The sequence below is a fragment of the Apteryx mantelli genome, chromosome 16 (genome assembly GCF_036417845.1).
Source record: "Apteryx mantelli isolate bAptMan1 chromosome 16, bAptMan1.hap1, whole genome shotgun sequence".
Taxonomy (NCBI): Eukaryota; Metazoa; Chordata; class Aves; order Apterygiformes; family Apterygidae; genus Apteryx; species Apteryx mantelli.
Window position 1 is genome coordinate 4,743,150 of NC_089993.1, and position 27,146 is coordinate 4,770,295.

Below are 27,146 nucleotides of genomic sequence, written 5' to 3' on the forward strand. Positions count from 1 at the left end.
GCGGGAGCTTGCTCTGCTCTGTTTTAATGCCGTACAAAATGAAACCCAGAGCCTGGTGCGGCTCCTGCCACCGCGGCTCCGCACACAGCGCTATTTACACACTGCTCACAGAAATAAATACAGTGATGAAGTGGTTGGGAAGGGCTCCGGGTGCTGCGGGCTCTCCCGGAGCAGAGCCCGAGCATCGCCTCCGCGGGTCCAGGTCCGCCCCCTGCCCGTGGCCCAGGCGGCTCCCGTCTTCCCCCCAAGGTGCAGCCGACGCCCCCCAGCCAGGGGGCTGCGGCACGGCCGCTCAGGTGTACTCGCAGAGGTGGCCGCAGCCCGCCGGGCAGTGCGAGCTCGTCTCCAGCCACTTCATGATGTGCTGGAGGTGCCCGCCGTGACTGCAGCCCTGGCACCACACGAAGAGCCCCTTCACCACGTGGTGGCACACGGCACACATGCTGGCACACTGCCGACACCTGTCCGGAGAGGAGACGGGTAAGTGCACGCAGGAAAACCCCGGGGGGACACCCAAGGCCCCCAACCCACCCTCCTGGGGAAGGGCTGGTTCTGGGAGCCCCTCCGCGCAGCCCCGGCAGTGCAGGGTGCACGCTACCACCAGCTTGGAGGAACAAAGGACACGCCTGGGCTCTGCCCCTCGCCTCGGTGGCCGGGACGCTGTGTCCCCGCCTGCCCAGTGCTCTGGGGGCAGCACCACACTCACCTGTCACAGATCCAGCCCCTGTTGCTCATGGGCCGCTTGCAGTTGCTGCAGTTGATGTGCAGGGTGGTGGAGGCCTGGTTGAGGCAGTTGATGGCACGGCACGTGCTCAGCTTGATCACCTCGTTGGAGATGTTCCAGAGCTGGAAGCGCTGCAGCAGGTCGATGTAGGACGTGTACCAGTGCTCCTAGGAATGGCCACACATAGCTGAGCCCTGATCCCCCCAGCTCTGCCTGGAGATCCCAGCCCCAGTGTCAGCTCCCCAAAAGGCAAGATCCTTGCTCTGCAGACACCACCCAGGCCTGACACACGACCTCCTGGGGGACCAGGCTCCGCTACCCCTGCCAGGACTGGCAGTACAGCACAACTCCTGCCTCCAGCGGCCAGCTGGCTACCAGGGGTCCTGGCGGAGGAGCTGCCCTCCCAGGCTTAGAGATGCCCCGGCAAAGGCTGGAGGAGAGGGGAGATGCCCAGGCCAGGCAGCAGCCCGTTTCATTTGGATAAACCACCTCGTGGTCACACCAAGGCACCCTATTGCATTCATGCATCTTGTGGGGTTGCCACACCGGGCCTGAAAGGAGGATTCGGTTCACTCCTCAGCCTTGCTGTGGCATGTGCTGAAAGGTGCTAGTTAGCAGCAGTGGCAACTGTCGCTCGCCCTCCCTTGCAGGGAGGCACCTGCCACATGCCCTCAGCGAGGAAGGTCTTTGCCCCAGGCTCACAGCCCTTCCCTGGTTCACAGGGGAACTGCAGGTTTTTCCACAGGGAACTGCTAGATCTCCTAGGTCAGAGATGCAGGGAAAGGGGCTGAAGTCTCAATGCTTCTCTTGCTGTGGCCCAGGTAGAAATGCATGTGCGCTGTCTTCAGGACAACCTAAGCCTCTGCAACGCTTCCGACTCGCAGCGTGCGGCACAACGGCAGGGCACAACAGTTGTGCCTATGGCAGGGACGCCTGCACCCATCTGTACAGCCCTCCAGGAAGGGAATTCTCAGGGAAGAAATGGGGAGGAAGAGGCAGCGTAACCCACAATGGGGGCAGGAAGGGGGCAGCTGAGGTGGTTTTGTCGGCTTCCCTGGGGGTACCTGGGTCTGCTCATCGATCTCCTTGCGGATGCGGTCTCCCAGCACAATGAGCACCGATACGGCTGTCTGCACGTCACCCTGCTCCGCGTAGAAGAGCAGCGTGTCCCGCACGATGGGGTTGAAGAAGTCGGAGGGCAGGCGGTTCTCGTAGAGCGAGTGAGAGATGGAGATGAGGGAGAAGGACTCCACGGGTGTCAGCGACACCGTCTCAGCCTCGTTGCCGCTGACGTGAGGGGAGTCAGCCTTGTCCTGCAAGTGGTCCAAGGCTGACGGGTTGTCCACGATTTCATGGCGCAGGGGGAAGGCTTCCTGGGGAAGGCTGTATTCTTGCTCTTCAGCTGTAAGGAGAAACACCCTTCCTATCAGCAGAGCCTGTGCCATGGACAGGGAAAGGCCAGGAAAAAAAAATCCAGCAACATAGCTGGGACAGGCAACACCTCCCAGCACCAGCAGTACACTCACCATGGGGGTTTTCGTGGTCCATCATGTACAGGTCATCCTCGTCCCCTTCCACATCCCCCAGCAGATAGTCAGCAGGGACATCGCTGCCCTCCGTCTCCTCGTTGTCTGCGAGCCCAGAAAAAGAAGTCAGTGCATCCTCATTGGCCACACAGTCAAACACACGTCCCCGTCCCAATGCATCAGGCTGTGTCTGAGGCAGCCGGTTCGCCCAGCTCCACAGCGTGGTCGCGTCCCCAGCACCTGCTGCTGCCACTGTGGCAGTCACAGGGGTCAGTTGTCCTGCTGCAGCCCCCAGGGCTTGGCCTGTTTCACGGAGGCCAGACCCCTCCCACACCAAAGCCATCTGTGGCTGGGACTGTGCCATCAGGGATCGGCTGAGGAGAGGACAGCCACAGGACTTGGGCTTAGCCCCAAGAGGCTCCCCAGCACGTGGAGCCTGGCCCCTGCCCGCCCCAGAAACGTTACCCTCGTTGTTGATCAAGGTGGAGGAGGAATCCATGAGGATATTTTCCGTGCGGCTCTCTCCTTTACTGCGATCCAGTCTCGACTCGCTGCCTAGCCCAGAGGGGATGTCTTTCAGGTTAAAGCTGGGAAAGAAGCCACTTGCTTAATTTAATCGTCACAGACGTTTACAGCTTCCATTCTAGACAGCGAACTGCCTGGATAGAGGTATCCAATCGACTTGAAAGTAGAAACACAAGACATGGGGATTTTCCTGAGAGCAAAAAAGTCAGTTCTCCCCACTCTGTAACTTAAAAATATATATATATACTGCAATTGTTACCACTGTCATTTCTCCAAGTCTGGCATCTCTCTGCACTCACCATAAAGGCACCTGCAAAGATTTCCTTAGAGCCGAGCACAGCCTCCTGAGCCATTTGTTAATGTTCACATTCACCTTGGAAGTGGGTAAACAGGGAGTTGCCTTTCTACAAGATGAGTTGCTATTTGTTATGCATGACTGCTCTCAAGCTATACTGAGGTGGAAAGGAACTGAATGGGAATGAAGGAAAAGTGCGCTCTTCGGTTTGCTGCTTACAAGTTATTGTAGCATTGACAATGACCTGTCTGGATGCAGAGAGCTTGCCTGATGGAAGCGTTTTCTTTGATGCTATACAAGTTTATGCCAGTCATCTGGGAACCAGGTCCTACAAGGTTTGAGAACTAATTTGGAGTCCTCACTCATCAGTTATGTCATTCAAAAGAGGAGAAACAAGTTTTCCTGCTTCATCAACCCACAATGGGGTTCTCAATGCCAAGGAGCCACTTGTGAAGCTGAGCTGTCCTCTCCCTTTGAGAGGCAGGAGACCTCTCTCCGCACCAGCGTCAGCCCGGCGGCAGCTCTGGCTCCAGCGGTGAGACAAGGGTTCTCTATCCCCAAACCAAGGTCACAGTCCCAGATGACAACTCACTGGTTAAATGACTATGACAGACCACAGCAGCCTCACACCCCATCACAGCCAGCTTCAAAATTCGTTTCAAAGAGAAAAGGGAGCATACATGCGAATCGCCCGCACCCCATGGCTTGAGGCCAGGCTGGCCACTCACTTCTCACACCTGTACGGAAAATAGGGGCATTCAAACGATGCCAGCCTGCACGGCAGGGTATTCAGGCAGCTTGGGGCTCGGGGAGAGCCATCCTTGCTCCCGTCCAGTGACTCCAGCCCGGGCAGGGAGCTGTCTCTGCTCCGATCTCCCATTGCTGGAGCCACCCCCAGCCGGCACGCAGCTCGGCTCGGCTCCTGGCATCCCAAGGCAGCCCTTACCTGTTCATGAGCGGGAGGGTGGTGCTGCCTTTCCCTATGCTGTGATTGAGGTTAGCAGAGGACACAGTGCCGAGGCTGGAGTAGATGATTCGGAGCATCGTCCACGTTTGAGCCACCTAGCCCAGAGGAGAGAGAGGAGTTAGACCCTCCTGCTAGCTGCAAGCTGAGGAGCAGAACAGCCGTGGGCTGAGCGCAGGCAAGAGATGGCTACGCCGAGCACAGGGACCTTCTGAGACTCCGCTCCCTCACACCAGCGCTGCCGTGCCAGCCAAAACAGTGCTGTGGCTCCAGCCCCACCCCAGACCTCCCGTCACACCCAGGGAGATAACCAGGTCTTCTGAAGTCATGGAAGATATCAACACATAGTCATTGTCACCTCCCCTGAAATAGTGCTTGATCCAGCAGGGAGCTAGGCTTTTTCTTCCTTCAAATCATTTTTTTTTGTCTGATCAGGCTCTAAACACAGCTACACATCCCCATCCATCCTGCCCATCCCACAGCGATGGCCCAGCAAAGGCATTCAGACCCCGCCACCGGAGCCTAGGCCAGGCCCACGCAGCCACGTGCCCGACTTGAAACGACCAGTGCAGGCTGCTGAGCTGGGCAGGCTCCCAGGGGTGTCAGATTTCCAGGCACAGAACCACCGTTATGTTTGTTGTAGGCAACAGTGTTACAGGGCTGGTGCCAGAGCGGCGGGAAACCTCCCAGGGACAGCCGGAGGGCAGAGAGGAAGAGATGGATGGAGAAGAGAGACTATAAGCCAGAGTCAAGCTCCCATCAAGCTAGGGTGGCAGGTCTCCTCCTGACAGCATCTGTCAACCTTGGGACCAGTCCACACCTGTGGCAAGAGTCTCCCTGGGTGCAAAGGACTAAAAGTAGAAGAGCAAGGAGATGAGAGTGGGAAAATCCAGCTGAAGAAGGGGATGGGAGTAGGGGAGGGCTGGAAGAGGCTGGCAGAAACAGCAGGATCTTGAGGAACATGAGAAAAGACACACTGTAGAGGAGAAAGAACCGCCAGCGAGGAGAGCCAGCAGTCCCAGCGTACCCAGGCCCTCTCCACAGATCTGCCCAGGGCAGAAGTACGGCCACTTCCCGTCCCACAAACGAGACATGCCTGGGGCAGGGCGAGGTCAGGGCATGGGCCTCACAAGCGACAATCCCCAAGAGCAGGTCTCACCTTGCAGCACCCCTCTCCGTCCCCTGGGCACGGTGGGCTGCGAGCAGGCACCCCACAAGGCACAGGCGGAAGGAAAGGGGCTCGGGGGCCTGGCTGGTGTGACAGAGCCCTCCCCGCCCCGCACTCACCTGGTTGCGGTCTAAGCCCTTGGCCACCTTGGCATTATGGTCACAGAGCTCGGCCAGGGGCCTGCCGGCCAGCGCGTACTGCTTGGCTGTGTGGACAAACCAGTCCATGCTGCCACTCTCCACGTCTGTCTCGAAGACGCTGAGGGCGCTCGAGGAGGAGATGTACTCGAACTGCTCTGTGGGGTCCAGCTTGCGCTTGAAAAAGATGGGATGGCGCCGGTCCCCGATGTAGGGCTTGCGGTTGGAGTCAGAGGAGATGAGGCTCTCTTTGGCCGCAAAGGCCAGGTCTCCGTAGAGACTGTAGCACAGCCCCTCGGGGTTGGCCCGGTCAATGGGTTGGCTGGCGTCCTTGAAGATGTGCTGGTACAGGGTGCTGTCCTTGGAGCCCGAGAGGAGGAAATAGGGGTCATGGAGGTGACGCCACACGATGCCTGTGGTGACATCCTTGTGCTCCTCGAACATGGCGGAGGGGATGAAGGGACGCCGCACATCCCACACGTAGATGTTGTGGTCCACCATCATGGAGCAGGTGGCGATGTGGTGCTTGCACTCTGGGCGCCACTTCACCCGGGCCACAGAGGCGATGGTCTGCACACAGTAGATCTCCTTCGCCCGCGTGGTGTTCATGTCCCACACCTTCACCATCTTATCTCGGCCGCCTGTTGCCAGCCAGCCCCTGGGAGAAAGGGGGAGAAAGATGGTGAGACACCAGCCTGGGTTGGCCTGGTGTGTGTGGCTGTTCACCCCTCCTTTCCAGCCTGAGGGCAGAGGTGGATGGTGCTCGCAACCCAGGCGCGCCAGGACGGGCCGGCCGGCCGAGCCACGCTCCGTGCCAGCGGGAGGCAGCCAGGCTGCACTCAGTCCTCCCACACGCTACCCTAACGCCTCTGCTCTCAACCAACCAGGCCAGGCAACACCCTTCCTCCCCATCCCAGTTTAATGCCCTATATCTTCAGAACAACACTTATCCGGAGGGCTCCCGGACACATCTGTTCCCCCCACCCAAGTCTTCTGCTTGTCACGGATAGCAGAGATAAAGGCCGGTTTGAGCCTATTTCAGCCCCTCAGCTCGTGGCGAATGTCAGCACTGCCTGGCAGGCAGCGAGCAAGGCGCTGCAGCACCGGAGCGCACCACTGACACGAGGAGCAAGGCAGCGGCTTGCCAGCACTAGGCTGCGCCCACCTAACCATTAGCAATCCACTGGCACAGGAAACCCCGATTTGTCAAAAAAAAGCTCAAGAAATCAGAGTAATAATTGCTCCCACCTTCTTCCAGTGACAGCATTGCCCCTGACACAAGAGGCCAGGGCATCAGAGACGCCGCTTTCCCCTGGAACCCGCTAACCCTGTTCTTAGGGCCTCACTTGCCAGCTCCCCTAGCGGCTGTCTCCACCAAGGCCAAGGGGCCGGCCAGGCCCAGCCCAGCACAAACCTGTCCTCCGGGTGCCAGTCGCAGCAGAAAACGGGCCCGTTGTGGGCCGTGAACATCCTCTCGTAGCGGTCCGGCCGGCGAATGTCCCACAGCTGCACGTTCCCATTCTCAAAGGTGGCAGCGAAGGTGAAGTAGTCGCGGATGCTGAACTGCACGTCACGCACGCTCTCCGACTGGCCTGAGCGGGGAGGGAAATCGAGACCCGATGGGACAGAGCCCCAGCACAGCCACTGCCTCACCGCACCAATGCTCAATCCCCAGCAGTCCCATCCTGGTTCCAGCATCACAGCTGGAAGAGATATGGGCATCACCAGCCCAGAGAAAAGAGGAAACTGGTACAGATGCAACCACCTTCTGCCTCCCCGTGCGGACCCAGCCCTGCCAGGTCCTACACAGATCACTGCCAAGCAGCGACCTCCAGATGAAGCAAAATGACTCTCAGCTCCCTCCCTGCCCACTCCATTGCGTCTGGAGCAAACCCTCCTCCTGGGCACGGGAAAAGTGCCAAGACCCTGATCTCTGCATCTCACCAGGGTGGAGGGGTAAAGAGCAGGCTGAGGTCTTACCAGAGAAGGTGCTCACAGAGTCCTTCTTGCGGAGGTCAAAGCATTTCATGTAGCCATCCTGGGAGCCGCTGAGGAGCATGTACACCTCGGTGGGGTGGAAGCAGACCTTGTTGACGGTGCGCTTGTGCTCTGTGAACAGCTGGTCCTGCTTGTTGCGGGACGGCTTGCCCAAGTTCCAGGTGACAACCACGCCGTTGGTGGCGGCCGTAGCCAGCAGGTTCTCATCCATCTGGTGCCACACCACGTCCGCGCAGCTGAAGTTCAAGGAGGGCTTGCGGCCAACGCGGAGGTTCAACTTCTCCACAAACTGGTCCTCTTCGATGGAGTAAATCTTGAAGATGTTGCGGCCAGCCACCACCACCTGGGCAGCGTCGCGGCACACGCTGATGGCATTGGCAGGGGCATCAAGGTGGCAGAACATGGTCCGCCCTGTGATGGTGTTGCCCCCCAGAGCGGTGGTAACCCTGGCCATTTTCTCCATGGCTGTCCTTGGCACGGACTCCCCTCTCCAGGAGCGGGCTCTGAGGCTCGTGTCTCCGCAGGCCGCATTCACGCTCACACGGCCACCCTGCTCCGCCTCAGCCAGAGCTGGGAAGAGAAGGGCTTGGCTCCTGCAGCTCCTAGCAGGTCCAGGTGGCTTTGTCTGCAGCTTCTGGTGACCACATCGACTGGCTGTGAAGGCGGGGAGGCTAAAGCTGGGCGGAGAGAGATCCAGCCCCACGCTGGGCCTCTCCTTGCACTTGTCTTTTGTAACTGCTTTTCAGGGAATTCCTGAAAGCCTTTTCAAAGTTTCCTGTTTCCTCCTCTATTCAAACACCTGGGAGATGTTCCGCTTATGAAGGCAGCTCTTCTCAGGGACAGCCTGCCATGGAAGGTCAACCACAGCAACGGGGACCAAGGCAAGTCGTGTCTCCAGCAGCAAGAGGCCAGGTGCAGCGAGGCCGCAGACGTCCCCACGGGCCACTCCCTGTGCCCCAAACCCCTGCAGATGCCACCGGAAGGGTTTCCCTCTGCTTCTCTAGCAGATGGGTGCCAGCAGCTGCCTGGCTGCACCCGCCCCGCTGCGTGCACCCCTGACACCCCTCGCCTCACCGCGGCTCTCCCCATTGCCATCCCGGGCCCTGTTTGGCCCCTGCTGGCTCGAGGGGGACCCCCAGGGCACGGCACGTCGGCAGGCCGACAGGACCTCGCCCCAGAGCCCCGGGAGCGGCCGCCCCACGGATGCGCAGCCACGGACGCCGGCAGCGCGCAGGCCAAGCGGGGCCAGGCTGCCTGGGGCCGGTGGCCGCTCTGGGGCTGCCCTGGGGGGGCCTGGGAGGCCTCTGGGGCTGCCGCAGCCCCACAGCCCAGCCAAGCCCTGCTCTGGCGCTACCCTGCCCTCACTGCCAGGCCCCCGGCCCCCAGCCTCCTCCGACCCCCAGCCCCCCCTCAGAGCCCCACATCTACCGACAGAGCCTCCCCCAGCCCCGCAGGCCCCTGATACCCCACAGCTTCCCCTCCCGCCCCACAGCCCCCCCTCAGAGCCTCCCCCACCCCCCCGATACCCCACAGCCCCCCCTCCTGCCCCACAGCCCCCCCTCAGAGCCTCCCCCAACCCAGTAGCCCCCCAATACCCCACAGCTTCCCCTCCCGCCCCACAGCCCCCCCTCAGAGCCTCCCCCAGCCCCCCTGATACCCCATAGCCCCACCTCCTGCCCCACAGCCCCCCCTCAGAGCCTCCCCCAGCCCCCCTGATACCCCACAGCTTCCCCTCCTGCCCCACAGCCCTCCCTCAGAGCCTCCCCCAGCCCCACAGCCCCCCAATACCCCACAGCTTCCCCTCCCGCCCCCCTCAGAGCCTCCCCAGCCCCCCCGATACCCCACAGCTGCCCCTCCGGCCCAAAGCCCCCCCTCAGAGCCCCCTTCGAGGCGCTCCCAGCCCCCCCTCATACCCCACAGGCCGCCGGCCCCTCAGCGCCCGCCGCCACCCCGGCGCCGGCCCGGCGGCAGCGCGCGCCGAGCAGGCCCGGCCGCCACGGAAGCGGCCCGCCGCGCCCCGCCCCCTCCACCGCGCCCCGCCCCCTCCACCGCGCCCCGCCCCCTCCACCGCCCGCCTCCAGAGAAAGCCCCGCCCCCGGAACAAGCCACGCCTCCTGGAGCAACACCCCAGCCCAGCCCCGCCCCATCCCCGGACACGCCCCGCCCCCGGACACGCCCCGGCGCAGGGCGGCGCGGGGGGGGCGGTGCTGCGGGGGGTGCATGGGGGGAGCGGGGTGCGCTGGGGCGGGGGGTCCGCCAGGACATATGCGGGTGCCCCGGGGAATATGGGGGCATGGCGCGACTGGGGTGCACTGGGGGGAGGGGTGTCTGACACGCAGGGGTGCGCTGGGGGCGCAGGGAGGGGAGATGGGGGTGCTCCGGGGTGTGGGCGTGCATATGGGGGTGCATGGAGGTATGGGGGTGCTCTGGGGTGTGGGGGTGCATATGGGGTATGGGGATGCGTATGGGGTATGGGGGTGCTCTGGGGTGTGGGCGTGCATGGGGGTTCTCTGGGGTGCACTGCTTGGGGGATATAGGAGGATCACTGTGGTGTGGATGTAGGGATATAGGGGTGCACTGGGGGGGTCAGGATGCACGGGGGGGATATGGAAGTGCACTGAGATGTGGGGGTGCCTGGAGAATATGGGGGTGCTCTGGGGTGTGCCTGGGAGAAATAGGGGTGCACTGGGCTGTGGAGGTGCATGGAGAGGAAATAGGGGTGCACCGGGGGGTGGGCAACCCTGGGGGATCTGGAGGTGCAGTGGGGTGTGGGGGTGCCCTGGGGGTTAGGGGGTGCACTGCGGTGGGCTGCCCTGGCATGAGGAGGTGCGCTGGGGGTTAGAGGGGTGCTCTGGGGTTGTGGGGGTGCCCTGCGGGTTATGGGGTGCCCTGGCGTGGGGAGGTGCAGTGGGGTGTCTGGGCTGCCCCCCCCGGCGGTGCTGACATGGGGGCCTCATCGGGGGGGGGGCCATGCTGCGGCGGGTGTACGGATGGGGCCAACCGGCCCGTGGGGGGCTGAGGGCACCCGCCGTGCCGTCCCTGTCCCCTCCTGCCCCCGGCCCTGCTGTGGGGCACCCGGAGCAGAGCACGCCGTGAGCCCGGGCGCACGCCGGGGAGAACCAGCACCGTCCAAGAAGGCTTCCGGTTGCATTTTTCTCCCCCATTTTACTTTCCCTCCCCGGTGGCTGGGACCGTCCCAGGCTCGGGGGCTGCTCCCGGGGCGCATCACCCCTCTCCCGCGGGCAGCGGCCCGTCCTCGCCCCGGGGTGCCCGGGCGGGAGGGCGCCGGCGGCCGGGCGGCGCGCGCGAAGGAGAGAGCGGGAGCCAGCGGCGGTTGGTACAGCAGTTCGTTCCTGTTCATTACAAAGGCAAAACAAACCCAAAGGAATCAACCGAAAGCGTGTGTCCGTACAGCGGGCTCGGCCGGGCGCCGCGCTCCGCCGCGGGGCGGCTGCGCTCTTCCTCGCCCCCGAGCCGGGCCGGTGTCTGGGTGCCGCTGCTGCCGCCCCGCTCCCTCGCCGGGGGCCGCGTACTGGCATGCCGCAGCCCAGCTCCAGCCTGGTATCGGCATCTCTGGGACGCTCCTTCCCGCGCCAGTGGTGGCATCGCCTCACCGGCGGCCGATGCTGCTGCTGTGCCGGAGCGTCGAGCCTGCGTGGGACGGCGTGGCCTCGGAGGAGCCGGCCCGCACCGCGGAGCGCCCGTCTCGCGGTGGGGCAGGCGTTTCTCGCCCCGGGCGCTGCCGCCGCGGCGCCGTGCCCAGCGCCGGCATCGCCCCGCAGTCCCTTGCGGAGCCGGGGTGCGGGCGGCAGCAGGGGAGGCGGGCGAGGGATGGCTGCCGGGAGCCGCGGGAGCGCCCGCGCCGGAGCGGTCGGCCGAGGGCGCTGGGCAGGCGCCGGGCGTCGGGCGATGGCTTTAGAGGCTGGAAGAGCTACGGTGGCTTTGTGTCCTGAGGTGGCGTCTCCTCCACGTGCGCAGTCCCCCGCGCAGCCCGGCGGCCAAAGGGCTTCGGCTCCGGGTGCCAGGAGCCTGCAGCCCGGTGCTGCCCGGCACGGAGCGGCCGAGGACCCCACGCCCCAAACGCCCCCGGGGAAGCCGGGCTGTCGCCCCATCCCAGCCGGAGGGGTCGTCTGGGTGCCGGGGTGCGCGCGGGGCGGCAGGGGCCTGGCCGGCAGCGAGGCGAGCAGAGACGTACCGGTGCTAACGCCGGCGGCGGCGCGGCCGGAGCTGGTGTCCACCCAAGGGTGCTGGCGGTGGTTCCCCCCCCGCCCTCCCCGGTAAATAAATCAGCGACACCCCCAAGCAGCGGGGAAGGGAGAAGGGGCGGCGCCGTGCCGGGGCGAGGGAGCCGGCTGGCGGACCCCCCGCGGCAGCCGTCCCCGGGAGCGGGGTGGTGGCGGGGCGCAGCGGGAGCCGGCGGTGCCCGGAGCGGCTGGCGGGATGGCGCGGGGGCGCGATGCCGCGGCGGCAGGGAGGCGGCGAGGACACATCCCCAGCTCTCCACCGTCGGCGAGCGGCGGGGCCGGGGCGAAGCCGTGCGGGAGGAGCGGCCGCTTGTCCGCTGGCGGTACCCGCGGCGCCGGAGCCTACCTTACCACGAGACTGAAGCAAGCTAGCATGCGAAGGCGGCAGGCAGTCGGAGGAAAGCATCGTATTAACAAAAGGAAAGCGCCGTCCGCCCCGAGGGCAGGGCGCGGGGTGCTCGGAGGCGCGGCGGGCGCGGGCAGACGGGCCGGGGGCTGTACAGCACAAGGGGGTAGTCGGGTCGGTCACTCCTCCTTCGGGGGTTCGCCTGCGGCTCCGGGCGTCCAGCGACGACCCGGCTCTCGCGGCCAGTGACCGAAGGCACCGAGCCCGGCGGGCGTTTCGGGTGCAGGCCCCCGCGTCCTTGCACGGCATCGGTCGGTTCAGTCTGCTTTCGAATGCGCCCCGCCGCGTCCCGCGGGAGGGACGGCCGGGGCCAAAAATAACCGCCCGCTTGTGGCATCCTTTCTCCTTCTCTCTCCATCCCTCGGGACTCACACCCGACGTTGCCCGCTCAGCACTGGGCTCGCCCAGCCAAGCGCGGGGCCGAGCTCCCCCCGAGACGGGAGCGCCCAGGCGCCGAGCGCGGGAGACCCAGCACTGTGGCGAGGGCGGCAGGCAGAGCGCCAGCCCGGCCATTGCGTGCCACTGCCAGCCCGCTCCGCGGTCGCCTCCTTTCTCACTTGGCTCCGTCCGTTTGGGTTTTTGGCAGTTTGCTTGTCCGTTTGTCTGTTTGAAAGGGTTTTGCGGGGCAGACCACGACGAAGACGACGAGAGATGATCGAGACGTGGGGAATTTACAGGCGCCCCGGCGGGGCTGCGGCGAGGGGGCACAGCGTGCGGGCCGGGCGCACAGACGCTGGCCACCCCCGTCCCCTGCCTCTTACCAGAGCGACGAGTCTCTCTCCGGGTGCCGGTGTCCGATGTGTCGATGTGAGGGACCTCTGGTTTGCTTTACACTTGGGTTGCTTAAATCGACAGCGTCTTTTGCATCTCTCCCCCCCCCAAACAGAAAGAAATCAATTCGGTAATGTCAGACGATGACGCGGCTTGGTTGGGTCAGTGCTGGATTGGGACTGGAGAAGACGGCTCCACGGACAGGCCAATCCTCATGGCAAAGCGGCTTATTCGATCACCATGCAGCACGGCAGGTGCTGGGAGAAGTACTTGAAGAGCTCCGGGGTGGCGCCGGGGCAGTTGGTCAGCTCCAGCTCCTCCAGCTCCTGCAGCTGCACCAGCCCCGAGAGGCCCGTGGTGGTCAGCAAGGGGCAGCCTGGAAGCAGAAACCACGGTGCCGTCAGCGGGGCTGGCCAGGGCTGCGGGTGCCCAGCACCTCCAGCACCCATCCCGGGGAGCCTGGAGAGGAACGGGGGCTTTTCCACACTGGTGTCCAGCAGGAGCCTGCTGGGAACGGGAGGACCGCCATGCTGAGGGGGCGATGCAACCAGGACTGGTGGCACAGGACATCCCAGCTCTGTCCTGAGCCTGTCCCCAGGGGCCTGTACCCGTCTCTGCACGGAGACTCTCCCCGTCCTCCCTCTTCCCCGCTCCCCACACAGCGATCAAGGCACCCGGGCTGAGAACAAAGCAGCGCATGGGTCTCACCAGCGAGAGACAAGAGGCGCAAACTTCCCATGCTCAGGAGATGCTTCAGGCCAAAATCTTGCACCTAGGAAAGAAAAAGGGGTGGGATCCTGGCTCCCAGCACGGCACCAAACAGGAGGTGTTCGCCTCTTGCTAGCGCCTCCGAGGCAGCTGGGAGCTGAGCCTTGCCGAGGCCGAGCCTTGCTGGAGCCCAGCCCTTGCTGGGGCTGAGCTTTGCTGGGGCTGAGCCTTGCTGTGGCCCGAGCCTTGCTGTGGCCCGAGCCTTGCTGGGGCCCAAGCCTTGCTGGGAGCCGAGCTTTGCCGTCTTGCAGCAGGGGAGGAGGGAGGCCTGGAGCATGCCGGGGAATGGTGCCAATACGGGGACCCCCCGTCCCTCCTCTGTTTCCCAGCACCAAATGGCTCCTGGTGCCAGGCAGGCTCTCTGGCCAGCCTGGAGGGCTCACGTGGCCTGTCCCAGGGGTATATGTGGAGCAGGTGAGTCAAGCCACACCGTGGAAAGGGAGCGCTCCTCTCCTGTGCCCCTCGTGCCGCTCAGCCGAGGGGGACATGTCTGCGGGCCCCCTGGCACCGGCAGGACAAGCATCCCTGTCCCTCCCGTGCCCCACTGCCTACCTGGCAGCACCAGCGCAGGTACAGGCTCCGCAGGGATGACATGGTGGACAGGTAGCTGAGGCCGGTGTCGGTGATCCGCACACACCTGCCAGGGAAAGCAGGGCATCAGGGCCAGCTGGCCACAGACACTAAGCTGGGGGAGCAGGGTGCCGCTGGGACCTGCAGGGAGCTCAGGTGGGGAGGTCCCCCCAAAAACAGGGGCCTTCATCAAGGGGGTGGCATGCTGCTGGCTGCCAGAGCATGGCCAGATCCTCAGCAGGGAAAAGGCAATGCCCCCAGCAGCTCTTTACACCCTTTGAGCCCTGCAGAGGAGCCCATGTCCCAGGCTGGCCTTATACCAGCCCCATGGCCCACAGAAGGAGTTGTGGAGTCCTGGATCAGGCTGCAGCCATCTCACTGCACCTGTAGTCATCCTCAGGACACAGTGCCGCGGAACAAGGCAAGACCCCAGCCTCACCGCCACGGACCCACTCCCACCCCGACACAGCCGTCACCTATCGAGCACCAGCTCCTCCAGCTTGTGCAGGTCGCAGGCGATGTACTCAAGGGCCATGTCTGTGATGCGAGGGCACCAGGACAGGTCAAGGCTGCGCAGCTTCCGCAGGTTCTCGGCCACCAGCTCCACGCCGTCGTCTGTCACCTTGGAGCAGCCCGAGAGGCTGAGGACGCTCAGGTTGGGCAAGCTGTGCACCATGTTGACCACGCCATGGTTGGTGATTTCCCAGCAGGAGTTGAGGCGGAGGGTGTGGGTGGTGTAGCCCTGCTTGGCAGTGAAGTAGGCCAGCGCTGTGTCCGTCACGTGATAGGCCTGCAGGTTGAGCTCAGTGAGGTTGGGCAGGAGCTGGGAGATGGCCGCGATGGCATCGTCAGCCACGTTGATGCAGTCACTGACGCTCAGCGCAGTGATGCGGGCGTTGAGACTCGACCACAGCCCGGCCTCCGTGAAGTCGTTGCAGCCCGACAGCTCCAGCCGCACTACGCCCTGCATCTGTTCCAGCATCACCTGGCGAGAGGCTCGTGGTCAGTGCAGGCAGCACCCGCTCTGCCCCGGCCCTCCCGCAGAGCCTCCATTCGCCCACCCGCTGCCGTGCCAGCAGGGACTCAGCGAGACACCTTCACATCCCTGCCTGGCTCAATAAGGCTCTGAATTAACCCCCACGTCCCCCTCAGGCTCTTCCAGCAGCCACCAGCCCTTCGCCCTTCCAGCCTTCTCCCACTCCCAATAGCTTACAGCTCCCCATACCCCCACAAGCATGGAGCCAGGCTGCAGAGGTTCATCCTTTTCCGCCTCCTCCCAGGGCCCTGTTTTGCCCCTGCTCCCAGCACCTCTGGAGCTGTCCCCGAGCTGATGGGACATGTCAGCATCAGCAGGGTGACGAGAGGGGGCATCCATGGAGGCCAGGGAGCCCTGGGGAGCAGCACCCGCTCTGCAGCCCTGTGTGTCGGCAGGGCAGGAGGGATTAGTGCGTGTTCCCTGCTCAGGAGGACACGGCCCATGTGGCAGGGAAGGACATCCCTTCCAGAAAGGATCACACAGGAGAGGTGGGAAGATGTCCTGCACACCACGGCACCCAAGAGAAGGGATACTCAGACTGAGAGCCAGGCCTGGCAGAGCTCCCGCGGTCCATGGCTGAGAGCAGGGGCTCCCAGCACAGCCTGGGATCTGCAGGATTGAGGCACCTGCCTGCTTTTTTCAAGGCTAGAAGCAAGGCTGGATACAGAAGAAGAGAAGGTGGGCACACGGTGTTAGTTACTGCAGTGCAGCTGATGAGTGGTAACTCATTGCACCGAAGTAATTGGATCACGCGTGATCAGGGGTTCACATCCTCCGTTTAGCTCTGCTTGGCTTTTGTAAGTCTTTCACATCTGTTTCCATTAAGAGCGCTCATTAATGTAGGCGCTAGCTGTGTGTTCCCTGTCATGGCAAACGCTACGGCTGGATTGGGCTGCAGCGGGACCGCACCAGTGAGGTCGTCAGTCCCTCCAGGCCCCGCAGGGAGGTCACTGCCATGCTGGGAGAACGAGAGAGGAGCAAAGTGGAGGCAAAATAAAGCCCCACTGCAGATCTTCCCCTGGGTCTGGAGGGGACGTCTCAGTGCCAAGGACAGAGGAATACCTCCCGACTAGAGAAGATTGAACAGTGCTTGGATGGGACGTGGGGCCGAGTGCTGGAAAAGGCTTGATGGCTAAAGAGGAGACAATTGGGCTGCAGGGCACTGCCATTGGAGACGATGCTCCTAGGCAGTGAGACAAAAATGAGGAGCACTTCCAAGGGTGAGGGGTCTGTGCTGGGCCCCAGCGGTGATGCCAGAATCCCAGCAGGGTGATTTATGGGGGCCGCAGAGGATGGTTGTGCAGCTAGCCCAGTGGCTACCCCCTTCCCATGCCATGGAGAGGCTGACGCCGGGCACGCACCCCTCCTGCCAGTGCTGGACACCTACCTCCAGTCCTGCGTCTGTGATGGTCGACCTCTTAAGGCTCATGGACTTCACCCCCTTCTTGGACAGGGGGTAGTTGTCAATGAACTCACAAATGTCCAGGTCGGAGACGCCCACGAGGCAGAAGCCGTCGAAGCCCCGGACAGCAAAGCCCTGGAGGCTGACAAACTCCTTCTCACCGCCGGGCAGGATGTTGTAGAGCTCTTTGGTGTGCAGGACGGGCGTGAGGCCCACCCAGAACTTGGGCTGGTACAGGACCCTCCGCCACACCTTACACACCTGCGCCAGCACACACTTCTCGCAGGCTGAAAAGTACCAGAACAGGCGGTTGAGGATCTTCTCGTCCACTGCCAGCTGCCTCTCCGAGGGAGAGCCGGGCAGCCGCTCTGGGGAGGGCTGCTCCTTGCCGGGGGAGGCCTCGCTTGAGTTCAGTCCCACCAGGGAGGCGCTGGGAGGGGACGACACCCCAGCCAGAGCGGCCAAGGACAGGGGCGATGCCAGGCTGGATATGGGCAGGTCGCTGTGGTTGGCTAAGGCCGGGCTGAGGATGGCAGGCACGGAGGAAGGCTGGCACAGGCGGTTTTTCACGGCGGGGGTCCCTTTGGTGATGCTGGCAGAGCCGAGTCCGTTGGGCTGTGTGGGGATCTTCACTAGTCCATTGCGGGGCAAACATGGGGGCTTGGTGTCGCCGTTTCTCTGGTTCGACATCTTCCACAGGTCTCTCTGCAACACAGGGGTGAGGGGTGAGGGGCTGCCACGGGCACTGGGCTCCCTCACTGCCAGGGACCACAGAAGGGGGCCAGGAGAGGGGGCAGGGGCTAAGGGGGCTCTTGGGTCGCTGACAGGATCTGGGGTGAACTGGGCACCTGGCTCATCCCGACAGAGGGGAGAGCCTGTGCAAGGAAGAAGGGACTCAAGGGAGGTCCTTTTTCTCTGTCACCTCCCAAAGCACCCTCTGAACCACAGCTGGGACACAGCGACCTTCCCACCTCCCGCTGCCACCACGGCCATCCTGCAGTCTCCGCACGCACCGGGCGCTCCTCCGCAGGCAAGCAGGCCCTGCCCTGAGAGCCACTGCGACAGGTGTGTCAGGGCTGGTGGATTCAGCTGGGCCTCCCCAAAAGGCACCCGACGGTGCTCAAGGCAGAGCCGGGTGCTGCCTGGGCTGGGTGGATGGGCCACCCTAGCTGGCAAGGCCTGGGGCAGAGCCAGGTGCTGCAGCTGCTTTTGCTCAGCTCTGAGGACCCAGCTTTGGGGGTTCAGCACCCCCAGGGGATGGTGGGGAGCAGGGATCCCCTCTGCTGGGCCAGGGGCAGCATGGGGGTACCAGGGTGACGCAGAGCTGTGAGAGGCCCGGACGCTGCACGTGGCCAGTGCCAGGCTGGGCACAGCCCAGGGAACAAAACAATGTCCTCTGAGGGGTTGCGGGTCCCTGGCACTTGCAGTGCCCCAGTAGTGGCAGGGTTTTGTCCCCGGATGTTCCCTGCAGGCACATTCATCTATAAACCCCCTTCTGGGTTTTGCATGGCTTCATTGCAGGTGCTTTGCAAAGTGCAAGGCTGCCAGGATTGAACCCCTGGATCCACGTGCCCCTCACCCACCTCCCTGAGATGGGAGCTAGAGCGACCCTGTGAAGCACGTTTTGGGACTGTGATGGAGGATGGAGGGACCCATCCCAGCTGCCCTGGGACATCCCACCTCAAGAAGCCCCCCCAGATATTTCCCACATCAGTCCTGGCCCTGCTCAGGAGGGGCAGATCCTGGGGTGACACCCTGGAGAGGCTGCAGCACCCCTCAGGGCAAATCTGAGCAAAAAGAGCAAATCCACATCATCCCACTGGCAGTGGACACCCCCTCCATGAATGCCCAGATGGGGGTGTGGGACCATTCTGCTCCCCCAGCCAGTCCAGCCTAGGGAGGGAGGGAGAAATAAAGGCCTATCTGAAGGAGGGATGGAGGAGGCAAGAAAGGAGTGAGTGAGGGAGGGATGGGCACCGTCACAGCAGGGTGCGTGGGAAGGGCTGGGTGGGCAGGGGAGAGGGAGAGGAAGAAAGGATGAGGCAGAGCTGGTGCAGGCAGGGAGAGGGGTGCCCACGTGTGCCAGCAGGGCGGTGGATGGCAGAGCCTGTGCTGGCTGGGAGCTGAGTCTCCCAGCAGCCCGCGAGCCAGGCGGCACCACAGCAAACCAGGCCAATAAATATTTCAGCTGCAGCAAAGCAGGCTTTCAAACAGCCCCGCCGCACCCCGTGATGCATTATTAAATGCGTTTCCCTCTATAAATACTGATGTGAATAATTGATGGGGTCTCGGTCCCCTCCCGCCCAAGCCGGTGCCTGTCCTGGGGCCCTGCTGGTGCCATGCCAAGTTGTCCCGGCACCCACGGCCCGTCTGCCCGGCGGCGCCTGCTCCAGTGGGCTGCGCCCCATGAGCAGGCAGCTGGCACAGAGCCGTGCCCTGCCCAGATGCCAGGCTCTGCGGTGCCAGCTGGCTCCCTGGGAAGCACCGCTCGCCTGGCAGGGGCAGCTCTGCCCTGCCATCAAATCCGCGGCTGCTCAGCACGGCCCTGTCCCGGTGCAGGCAGGCGGCTGGTGGGAAGCATTCGGCTGCCTGGGAAAGGCAGCTCTCACCAGTAAGGACCCTGCTCCCTGCTCACTCAGGCATTCCCTGAGGCCAAGTGCCACCTGGAGCCCCACTTCATCCCCTTTCCACCTGCTCAAGACAGGCAATGGGGCTGAGATGAAGTGACTGTGGGTGGCGCAAGGCAGGGAAAGGACAGAGTGTCTGAGCAGCCCAGCTCAGCTCAGGGACTGGTGGGAGACAGGGACAATCTCCCCCAGCACCCAAGGGATTGAGGCTGTTCAGTGAGTAACCATGTATGGCCGGCACATCCATTCAGTGGTGGCTAATAGGACCTGAGGACACTCTCTGATGCCAACTCCCACCGGACCCAAGATAAAAGCCAGAAGTGAAGCAAGGCAAATATTTTAGCCACTTGATTTGAGACAGAGATGGCAGGGCCTTGATGGAAGGGAGCCTGGCAGAAACAGAGGAGGCACAGGGACGTGGCTCTAGCTGTGTTCCTGGCTGGGAGCGGACTTCCTGCTCTGGACCCTCTCCCTGCCCTGGGTCCCTGCTCCCAAGGGAAGTGTCCTTGTTACACCGGTGACCGAGGGCACCAAAGGACCAGCATTATGACTGGTGAGCCAGGGACCTGGTACATGTGATGGTCATGGTATGGGAACGGTGGGCTTATGAGGATGATCTGTGGCCTGGGGACAGTGCCCTACTGAGACTGCCTCCCAGGGCTAGGCCTCTGCATCCCTCCATGCAGACCCAGGGCTGTGGCTGGAAAGCAGAAACCAAGCGATCTCCCTTCCTGTCCCCTGCCTGCCAGTCTGACCATTGCTTTTACCCTCCTGATGTCCAGTGCCACAGCCAATGCTCCTGGACCAACCAGGGAGGAGAGAAACCACCTGGAATGAGTAGTGGAAGAGAACAAGAGTGCAGGCAGCTGAGCTGTACAGTCCAATCTATGACTATAAACACTGCAGGGTGCACACACGTGTAGCGCATCCCAGGGACTCACTACCCAGCACACCAGGGATACGGGACTGGGGGCTGGTGGTAAGACAATCCACACTGAGCTCTGGCCTCTTTCCATGTTTTTTGAGTAGTTTTCTAACCATTTAGTGAGCTGAACTGCCTCACTAGAGCCAGCAGCCAGAGAAGTGCAAGGGAGGAGGCAAGGCTGTGCAGAGGGCAGCCAAGGGAGAGGAGAGGAGGGAAGCAGGACAACAGCATCAGTGAGCTGATAAATCTGCTCACCTCTCCCATGCTGCAAACAGCACTGATATGGATGTGCCAGCAGACAACCCAGTGGCATAACATCAGTGGCATCAGCACCATGAGACACCATCCTCCAGGGATGGGCCCATCCCTGTGCAGACAGTCTGGCGCCACTCCTCTCTCAGATCCAGCCTCTGCTGCCTATACTTACACTGCCCTACAGAGAATTTGGGGCTCTGATGCCTGGACACGTGTTAAATTTGTTTGAAAGCAGAAGAAGAGGTGGGGAAAAAAGGAAGAAACTTAAAACCAGCAGCTCAGAGCTTGGCAGCAATTAGGGAAGCAAACAGAACATGCACCGGGGTGTCTAACACAGCGATACAACACAAACCAAAACAGATAATTACCACACAGCACAGAAAGGCTGTCGCTCCGGCACAGAGCCCGTGGCAAGAGCAATTCACCGTGCTGGCTGCCTACTGGGGAGAGACCAGGTGGGAGAGGGGCAGCCCAGGGCCTCAAGACATGGGAGAGCAAGCAAGGAGCATGGAGGCTCCTGGAGGGGACAGTTGCAGGAGGAGACAGATGCTAACAAGTCCTCAAACTGAAATTCAACCAGTGGGAAGTCCTGGCAGCAGTTACATCCTGCTCACACCTGGGTTCATCCTCAAGGCAGGGATCAGAGGGATGAGAGACTTTCACAGTCCTGTCTTGGAAAGCTAAGTCAGGTCCCTCCATCCTAGGCTGAAGTTGCCTGTTTGGCTCATAGAAAAACCATGAATGAGCTGGGAAGCTACTTCAAATAGAAACACAGCCAGAGATCTGGGGCTTTCTGGGCAAAGCCAGGCTCCAAGCACCACCATCAGGATGGTGGGCAGGTAGGGAAACTGCTATGTCCAGCCAGTCTGCATGCATGTGGTTGCATCTGTCTGGGGAAATGGGCAGCTGGGGATTTAGGGTTCTCCTACCATCTTGAAAGGAGCAGGACACTGACTGGGGGAGGACACCAGCCTGGATAAGATGGGCAGGGACCACAGGCTGCAGAAGTACGTTGATTGGATCACTACTCTCTCCTCTGTCTCTGGCACAGTGGGGCAATCAGCACTGGGATCTGCCCCCACTTCTGCAAGAAAGCCCCCATCTGCATTCTAGCACTGCAACAATCCTACAGGCTCCTATGGCTCATGGCCAGGGGTGAGTATGCAAGTGCTGCATCCTACGCTGGGACACCCAGAGCACACAAAGCCTCTGGTCCAAGCTCTTCTTCTAACTCACTGGGACAGTGGAGGGACAGGGAGGGATGAAGTCCTTTGTCTCAGAGATGTCAGTACAGAGTCCTGGGCTCTCAAGCCCCATTTTGGTGCCTCATCCATCTGTTCCCTATGATGTGCCAGAAACTCCATAGGCATCTCCACATGCTTTTTGGTCACCCCAGAGCAGCAGAAGAGCAGAGATCCAGCATTCCCTCCTGTCCCTATCATATCACTATTTACAGATTGTGTGGCTGGACCAACCACCTCACCATCAGAAAGAGTGTTCAACACTTTGTATAGCCATTCTTGCCCTGGGATCCCACAGGAAGGAGCCAGCTTTGGCAGCTCTTCGTAGAATCCCCCCTCTGCTCTCTGCAGGCCACATTTTATGGGGTTAGGTGTCTGCCAGCAGTGGAGTGGCAGCTCCCAGTCCACTGTGGGAGGAAACCTGGCAAAAGCAAAGGGCAAAGCCTTTCAGTCTCCCAAATTCATTCCAGGGTACACACCTCATGAAAAACATCGTTGCCAAAGAAATCGCTCCATTCATGAGCTTTCTCTCATCTACAGTGACTGTCAATGGGGGTGGAGGTGGGGGTGGTTCTTGACTCAAGAAGCGAGGAGAAAGAAGAGGGTCAAAGAGCCTGTCACTACAAACATCACACGGGTAATGAAGATGCCAGGAAAAACAAGATGAAAGTCGCCAGGAAGACAGACCTGGTTCAAGCCATTGGAGAGTTTTACTGACTCCGTGTGGCAGTAAAGAGGGATGAGAGTCTCAAGAAATGGGCAGTGGCATCAGTCACCCTGTTAGTGCCACCACTGTACTGGGTGGCACCCCTGTACTGGGGGACCCCTGACTGAAGCAAGTGAGATGTGCTGGGACAGACCGCTGTCCCGCCGCAGCTGCGCTCGGGGGTTACCGGGACCCCGGACCGGCGGGACTCGGGGGCTGCCGGGGACCTCGGACCTGCTCGCCTGCCAGCCGAGCCCGCGGGGCGGCGGCCGCAGGTCCGTTCAGCACCGCGGACAGCGCCCCGGGCCCGTTCAGCACCACGGACAGCGTCCGGGACCCGTTCAGCGCGGCGGGCAGAGGCCCCGGCCCGCGTCACCCGGGAGAGGGGCCGGGGCACCGGGCCTGCCCCGGGGCCGGGGCTCGTCCTTGGGAGGCCCCGGAACGGCCTCGGGGCAGTGCCACCCTGCAAAAACACCCCTGAAAAATCACTCCTGAGAGGCTTTACTATCGCCCCAGAAGTCCCCTGCGGAGCCTGCTATTGCCCCGCTGGCCTCCTGTGAAGCCTGTTATTGCACTGCCAGGAGCCAGGGCTGATGCAAAATTATTTCTGTAGAGCCACTGCTTCAGTGACACAGAGCTGCTAGGCAGCAAGCAGCCATCCCTCATGGTTTCCTGCACACACACACACACACACACACACAGAGACATGCATGGCCAGACACACACACACACACGCACACACACACACAAACACATACCCCATCAGGGCCCTAGAAGCTGGTGGATGCACCTTATATGAGCCTTGGCATTCAGTTGCACATTTATATGCACATATACACACAAACACAGAGATATGCGCATGCACACATGCACACACACATCCACACAGGGTTGCATCATCTGAATTCATTAGCCCGTCTATTTTTACTAATGCAGCAAATCAAGTTGCTCTACAGGCAGGGAAAACACACCCGAGATGTAGTACTGTGACAGAGCACACAACCGGAGCTCTTGTCCGGCAATCTCAAGGGTAACAGCTCCCCTGGACTCCTTCATCTGTATGCTGCTGATCAAACTAGCAGCACTGCAACACAGGCACTTGCTTTGGATACCAAACCTGTCAGCCGAGGCATATTGTGGTAATAAAGATATCCCACTATAAGGGAGATCGCCTTCCCCATGCAGTGCTCAGTGGTGTGCAAGCTGCCTCCTGCTCTGATTGCATCAGGTCAGACCACTGCCTGTGCCATGTGTAGTCAGACTGCCGTACAATTGCCAAGCTCTGAGGCAAGGCTCACCCTTGAGCACTTGGATCACCCCAGCAATGCAGAGGAGCTGCAGAAGGCCCCAGAGGAGCAGCCTGCTCCCCTGGAGGTGGAGGGGGCAGTGGGTGTATTTAGGGGGAGAGAGGCTGCCTGTACACGTGCATATGTGTGTGTGTACACGTGGATCAGCGCTCCCAGGCTCAGTACTCACACACGTCAGGTGGGAGAGAGGCTTAGAGCACAGCTCCAAACTCAGCACCACATATTCCCCTGCTGCACAAGTCGGTAATTTGTGGTGGGGAAAAGCCTCCCCTCCTATCCACTCTGCTTGGCCCCAGCAGCCTGTCATTTGTGTGATGGGAGACAGAAAACTCCTTTCTAAGATTATCCTGAGAGCTTCTTGGGAGACAAGAGGGATCAGAACAGCTCTCCTGCTCCCCTGTTTTCTCCTCAGCTGCTCCAAAGAGCTCATGCCACCTTGCAGCAAACAGAGACTCAGGTGGGATGGGGCAGGGAGAAGATGCAATTGATTTCAGGCCCCTTCCTATTGCCTGCAGTTCCCAGCACTGTCCTGGGCTGGCTGGGGAATCCCTCTCTGGGGGTCAGTCAGGCCAGAGGAAGAGCAACGAAGCAGTCGGGGATAGGGACTCCCCAGCACCATTCTCACCACTAGGCCACACAGCCTTTCTGGACAGCAGGCCCATAGAGTATGGGCCCCACAGCCAGAGCTATGTGGCAACCCTGGCTGAAGCTCTGCACCCAAGGAGCAGGGGAAAATGCTGATTTAGGTGAGAAAGGAAAGGTCCACTCAGGTCCCAACCAGCTGGGATTTCTTCTTAGCTTAAAGACTGCCTGTGCCCAGAGGCACCAGGGAATCAGCCCCTGCCAGTCCTTAGTGCAGTGGAGAAATGGTAGGGTAGGTCCCCTCCGGAGCAAGGGGGAAGGGAGAGCTCCAGCACCCCAGACCAAGGGAAGGCAAAACTTCCCTGCAACAGGCAGTGTAGTCACCTCTGACTGCTGCAAGCCATCCCCCAGCAGCAGTGTTTGTCACTTCAGCATGAGCCCAGCCTGAGACAGGAGGTGACACTGGCCATGCTCCATGCCAGCCTGTCCCCAGCCTCCAGGAGTGATGCCAGCTCGGGCCCGCATCTACTGGAGTAGCTCTCAAAATGGTGATTTTGCCCCAGGAGGGGAGATATGCCTGGTCAGACCTGGAGAGCTGAGCATGGCCTGGAAGCCTAACTGTGATACACCACTGCTGAAAGAAAAGGAGACCCAGATCTCACAAATGCATCAATCCCTGAGCAGCCCTCCCTATCCTAGGCAGCCCCACGGCCCCTAGTCCTCTCAGTCCTGCAAGGAGCCTCAGCGTAGGGGATCCTCCAACCAAGAGGAGCTTCTGGGTTGACCGTTAGAGCAGATGGAGCCATGCACAGACCCAGAAGAGAGCCAAACACAATGTGTTCGTGGCTAACCTGTGACCACATCCTGCAGCCTCCTCTGGCGGTACCAGTGCTCCCAGACCTCACTGTCATGGGGAGAGCGCTCATGTTTTGGTGTCTCTCAGCCAGGCTTTGCCCTGCTCCTTACCAACCAAAGCAAGATGAAAGGGAGCAGCTCCTCTTGTGCCAGCCTCCCCATGGCCTGACCTCCCACCGCTGCAAGCGCAGCCACAGCATGCCCAGAGAGGGTGCAGGCTGGTCTCCAGGCACCAGTGTAGGCTGGCACATTATAGCCCCTCACCTTTGCCTGTCTCGCTCCCAGGAACAGGTAAAAATAATGGCAAGCCCACCCCATGGTCTGGGAGGAGAAAGGAGCCCTGAGGCTGTCTCTGCCTCGTGGCTCTCTTGGACGGGTCATTCACACCCAAGGGGAGGCAGCAGTCCTGCTCTGACAAGACAGGGTGCCCACCTCCCTGGACACACTTTCGCCTCGGCCTGACCCCATCATGCCGTGCAGCCCCGTATCCCCTCCCAGCCAGGCCTTTTGGGGAGCAGAGGATTTGTTGGACTCCATCCAGTCTCCTTCCAGCTGTGGCGAGGGTCTGACACATCCCCTCAGGGCTGTGCTGGCCCAGGTCCTCGGCGCTTCCCGTGGCTGCTCCCAAGCACCCCCACCTCCAGGACACTGATGTGCTCCCTGGGTGCAGCTGGTAAATGAGGCTTCCAGGGCCGTTACCCTCTGCATCAGAGTTTCCTCCCTCCGGACATTGTAATGGTACGAACAGTGCGGTCCCCTTTTCGCCTCAGGCCAGCACAATGGCTCAGCCCGACAGCTCTCCGTCCCACCGGCACAGACCTGGAGTGACGCCTCGAGCGGGCCCTGCCTTGGCCCCTGACTGGGGCATCGTTCCACAGGGGCTGGTATTGCAAGAGACCGGCTTCATGGACTGGGTTGCCTGCCAGGGAAAACCAGCAGCTTTCCAGGATGTCGGTGCAGCAACACCAACTTGGACTGGTCACATGCCTGGCCTGAGCCCCCCTCCTGGTCCGCTGTCTGAGAGGATCTAAGACACAGCCCGGGGGCCAGGGAGCAGGGCTGGACCCTCCCAAGGCCCTTGCAGAGGTTGGGCACGGTCACTGCAGAGCCAGCTGGGAAGGCCGCCGTGGCCAGGCGTCTCCCTCGTGCTCGGGCAGTCCCTGCCTTGCCATCACCAGCAGCCGCCCCCTCCTCTGCCACCCCGCGGGCGCCTGCAGCCTGGGACCACAGGGCTGGCCGGATGAGCAAGCAGCAGTCAGGGGGTTTCGGGCTCAGCCTGGGAACCAGGCCGGGGGCAAGATGGATAAAAGGCTGTATAGCACAGGGGGCCTGGAAAGGGTTAGTAGGAGCTGTCCTGGGCACGAACAAGAAGCACTAGACAAGCAGGGCACCAGGATGGGGAAGCAGCGTTCACAGAGGGCTTCAGCTGTGGGACTACTTGCTGCAGGATGTTGTGGTTGCTAAATGCTGACACGGGTTCAAAAAGCTGTTAGATACATTCCTGGAAGGCAAATGCACTGAAAGTTATTAATTACCCAGAGGCGCTTCTGGCTCGGCAGTACGCGAGCCCCTGAAGGCTGGGGGCTGAGCAGCGCTGGGGCAGGAGCAGCGCAGGCCTGGTGCTGGTGCTCGTCTCTGGGCAGCCACCATCGGCGATGGACACTTGATGTGTCCTGGCACGGCTGCTGGCTACATCTCACCAGCTGGTTGCTTAAACCGCTCATGGGACAGCTTCTCTGCGACCGCTCAGGTTGTGCAAGGCGGCTCGGCAGCTGCCCAGTTCTCCAGGGCAGAAGGAGCCGGATCTGGGCAAGGGTTGCATCTCTATCAGGGAGAAACCCTGGCAAAATGGCTTCTTTCTTCCTGCTACCTTCCCCCAAACGCTGGCCTGCTCCCTCTTCAACCACCTCCCGCTCCTCCATGCCTCCTGGGCCCAGTGAGCCCCCGGCCGCCCGCGCCCAGCCCTCGTGCTGGGTCGGCGGAGGATTTGGCGGAGGTGGGATGCTGCCGAAGGGAGCCCGTTCCCCCGCGCTCCCTGCTCTGCCTGGCTGCGCGCTACCGGCCCACGGCCCACCCACGGCGCCGCAGCCTGCCTCTCCCCGTGCGGCAGGCAG

General features: G+C 61.8%; 2 protein-coding genes across 2 annotated transcripts; both read right to left on the reverse strand.

The window, feature by feature from the left end:
- Positions 1-7: 7 nt before the first annotated feature.
- On the reverse strand, positions 8-9,330 carry WDR24 (WD repeat domain 24). Its single transcript, XM_067306284.1, has 10 exons — positions 9,251-9,330; positions 7,320-8,301; positions 6,754-6,931; positions 5,322-5,997; positions 4,017-4,132; positions 2,716-2,837; positions 2,251-2,355; positions 1,789-2,126; positions 707-891; positions 8-461 (listed from the first exon to the last, which is right to left on the reverse strand). The coding sequence occupies exons 2-10, from the start codon at positions 7,798-7,800 to the stop codon at positions 293-295; spliced, it is 2,370 nt and encodes a 789-aa protein (XP_067162385.1). The 5' UTR covers positions 7,801-8,301; positions 9,251-9,330; the 3' UTR covers positions 8-292.
- Positions 9,331-12,985: 3,655 nt separating this feature from the next.
- Positions 12,986-17,224, reverse strand: FBXL16 (F-box and leucine rich repeat protein 16). The gene is made up of 5 exons (XM_013961682.2): positions 16,520-17,224; positions 14,573-15,081; positions 14,079-14,163; positions 13,467-13,530; positions 12,986-13,134 (listed from the first exon to the last, which is right to left on the reverse strand). Exons 1-5 carry the CDS (start codon positions 17,222-17,224, stop codon positions 12,986-12,988), a joined length of 1,512 nt encoding a protein of 503 aa, XP_013817136.1.
- Positions 17,225-27,146: the final 9,922 nt, after the last annotated feature.

Coding starts and splice junctions, on each gene's coding strand:
- WDR24 (XM_067306284.1), bottom strand. CDS start 7,800: ATGGAGAAAATGGCCAGGGTTACCACCGCTCTGGGGGGCAACACCATC. Junction 5,998..6,753: donor GACTGGCACCCGGAGGACAG/GTTTGTGCTGGG, acceptor CCTTTCTCCCAG/GGGCTGGCTGGCAACAGGCG. Junction 2,838..4,016: donor ACCCTCCCGCTCATGAACAG/GTAAGGGCTGCC, acceptor CTTCTTTCCCAG/CTTTAACCTGAAAGACATCC.
- FBXL16 (XM_013961682.2), bottom strand. CDS start 17,224: ATGTCGAACCAGAGAAACGGCGACACCAAGCCCCCATGTTTGCCCCGC. Junction 14,164..14,572: donor GAGGAGCTGGTGCTCGATAG/GTGACGGCTGTG, acceptor TTTCCCTGGCAG/GTGTGTGCGGATCACCGACA. Junction 13,135..13,466: donor GCGCCTCTTGTCTCTCGCTG/GTGAGACCCATG, acceptor TTCTGCTTCCAG/GCTGCCCCTTGCTGACCACC.